This window comes from Cryptosporidium hominis (genome assembly GCF_000006425.1).
Source record: "Cryptosporidium hominis TU502 chromosome 6 CHRO016051, whole genome shotgun sequence".
Classification (NCBI taxonomy): Eukaryota; Apicomplexa; class Conoidasida; order Eucoccidiorida; family Cryptosporidiidae; genus Cryptosporidium; species Cryptosporidium hominis.
The window spans coordinates 1-2,078 of NW_666693.1; the positions used below are offsets into that span (position 1 = coordinate 1).

Consider the following 2,078-nt stretch of genomic DNA (forward strand, 5'->3'; position numbering starts at 1 on the left):
TCAGCCGAGAAAATAGAAATGAATTGAAAGAATTAATTAAAGATATTTGGTCAATGTATAAAAAAGCTGAAGCATCATTTTGGGTTACTGAAGAGATTGATCTAAGTCAAGATACTAGAGATTGGGAAAGTCTTAAAGACCCTGAAAGACATTTTATCAAATACGTCTTAGCATTCTTTGCTGCAAGTGATGGCATTGTTATGGAAAACTTAGCAGTAAATTTCCTTAGAGAAATACAAATACCAGAAGCCAGAATGTATTATGCTTTTCAAATGTCTATTGAACAAATACATAGTGAAACTTATTCATTACTTATTGATAGATATATTACTGATATTAAAGAACGTCAAATGCTCTTTGAAGCAATTTCTCATATTGAAGCTGTTAAAAAGAAAGCAGAATGGGCAACTAAATGGATGAATTCTGAACGATCTTTTGCTGAAAGAATTATTGGATTCTGTGCTGTTGAAGGAATTCTATTTTCTGGTAGCTTTTGTGCAATTTTTTGGCTTAAAAAACGTGGACTTATGCCTGGACTCACATTTTCTAATGAACTTATTAGTCGTGATGAAGGTCTCCATGCTGACTTTGCTTGTTTAATATATAAAGCCCTTAAATTTAAATTACCAGCTCCTAGAGTACAACAAATCATATCAGAAGCTGTTGAAGTTGAAAGAAACTTTCTTTGTGACTCTCTTCCTGTTGATCTTATTGGTATGAACTCAAGACTTATGGCCCAATATATTGAATTTGTTGCTGATAGATTACTTTTTGCCTTGGATATTCCAAAAATCTACAACGTTTCTAATCCTTTTGATTGGATGGACCTTATTTCACTTCAAGGTAAAACTAACTTCTTCGAAAAGAGAGTTGGTGAATATCAAATGGCTGGAGTTATGGTCAATCAAGATGACCAAAAGTTTGATTTGAATGCAGATTTCTAACTTATTTATGCTATAAAATTTACAAGAACCCCAATTTTACATACATATAGATACAACCTAATTTATTTAATAACCAACAATTTACTTATATTACAAATGAACGAGTAGAAAAGGAGTTTTGGTTATTCTATTCATTATTTTAGAAACTAATTTCAATATTAGAGTAATTATTAATTAATTAATTATTAATTAAAATATATTATAATTCATTATGGATGTAACAGTTTAAGCTCAGGCTCATCTTCTTCGTATGAGAATATAATTGAAGATGCTCTTCTTCTTTCTTTTTCGTTATTGTTGTCCTTGTTCTTCTTTTCCTCTTTATCTTCCTTCTTTTTCTCATCCTTATCCTCATCCAGGCTCTTTTTATCACTTTCCTTTATCAATAATTCATTTTTAAATTCTGGAGTTTCTAATTTATCCAAACCTTGCTTTATTACTTTATCATTACCTTTATCATTATCATCTTTAATTGAATCAGAAATATTTTCTCTTCTTTCATTCCTGGAAGAACCTTTTATATTAATCTTCATTGTTTGATGAATATTATTACTATTATTGTTATTGTTATTGTTATTGTTGTTATTGATATTATTATTACTAACTGAATTTGATATACTCATCTTTTGTAATAACTGAAGCTTTCTAAGCTGATTAGATTTCAAAGGATGTACTACCAATATTAATATCCTTATTGATTGAATATTATTTGGCCAACTATTAATATCTACTGATAAAGAAAATATTGATCTTTTATCAGTCTCATTTGATAAAAAGCTACATTTAAACCAAACTTGTTGTGCTATCCACTTTGGAACATTACATGGAAAAGTCAATATTGCATATTTCATCCGATATTTTGTTGGCACTGTTGATAAAAATGATTCTCTCCATTTCAAAAATTCACTCTTATTTTTATAATAATCACGAGTATATGGATCTGACATCTCCCATTTACCTAATAACTTTAATCCCATTCTTAAAAATATCATATTCTCATTTTCTCTATTCCATCTTGTACCTATTGTACGTGATTTTTGAAATCTTTGAATCTGCACATATCTCATAATCTCATCATTAACACCTTCACAATATAAACCTACTTCACCATCCATAAACACATTATTATCTAAG

General features: G+C 28.9%; 2 protein-coding genes across 2 annotated transcripts; one reads left to right on the plus strand and one right to left on the minus strand.

Moving 5' to 3' along the window:
* Positions 1–53: 53 nt before the first annotated feature.
* Chro.60090 (ribonucleotide reductase R2 subunit) lies at positions 54–944 on the plus strand. Its single annotated transcript, XM_660023.1, has 1 exon — positions 54–944. One exon carries the CDS (start codon positions 54–56, stop codon positions 942–944), a length of 891 nt encoding a protein of 296 aa, XP_665115.1.
* Positions 945–1,153: 209 nt separating this feature from the next.
* On the minus strand, positions 1,154–2,059 carry Chro.60089 (hypothetical protein). The annotated part of the gene is made up of 1 exon (XM_660024.1): positions 1,154–2,059. The coding sequence occupies one exon, from the start codon at positions 2,057–2,059 to the stop codon at positions 1,154–1,156; it is 906 nt and encodes a 301-aa protein (XP_665116.1).
* Positions 2,060–2,078: the final 19 nt, after the last annotated feature.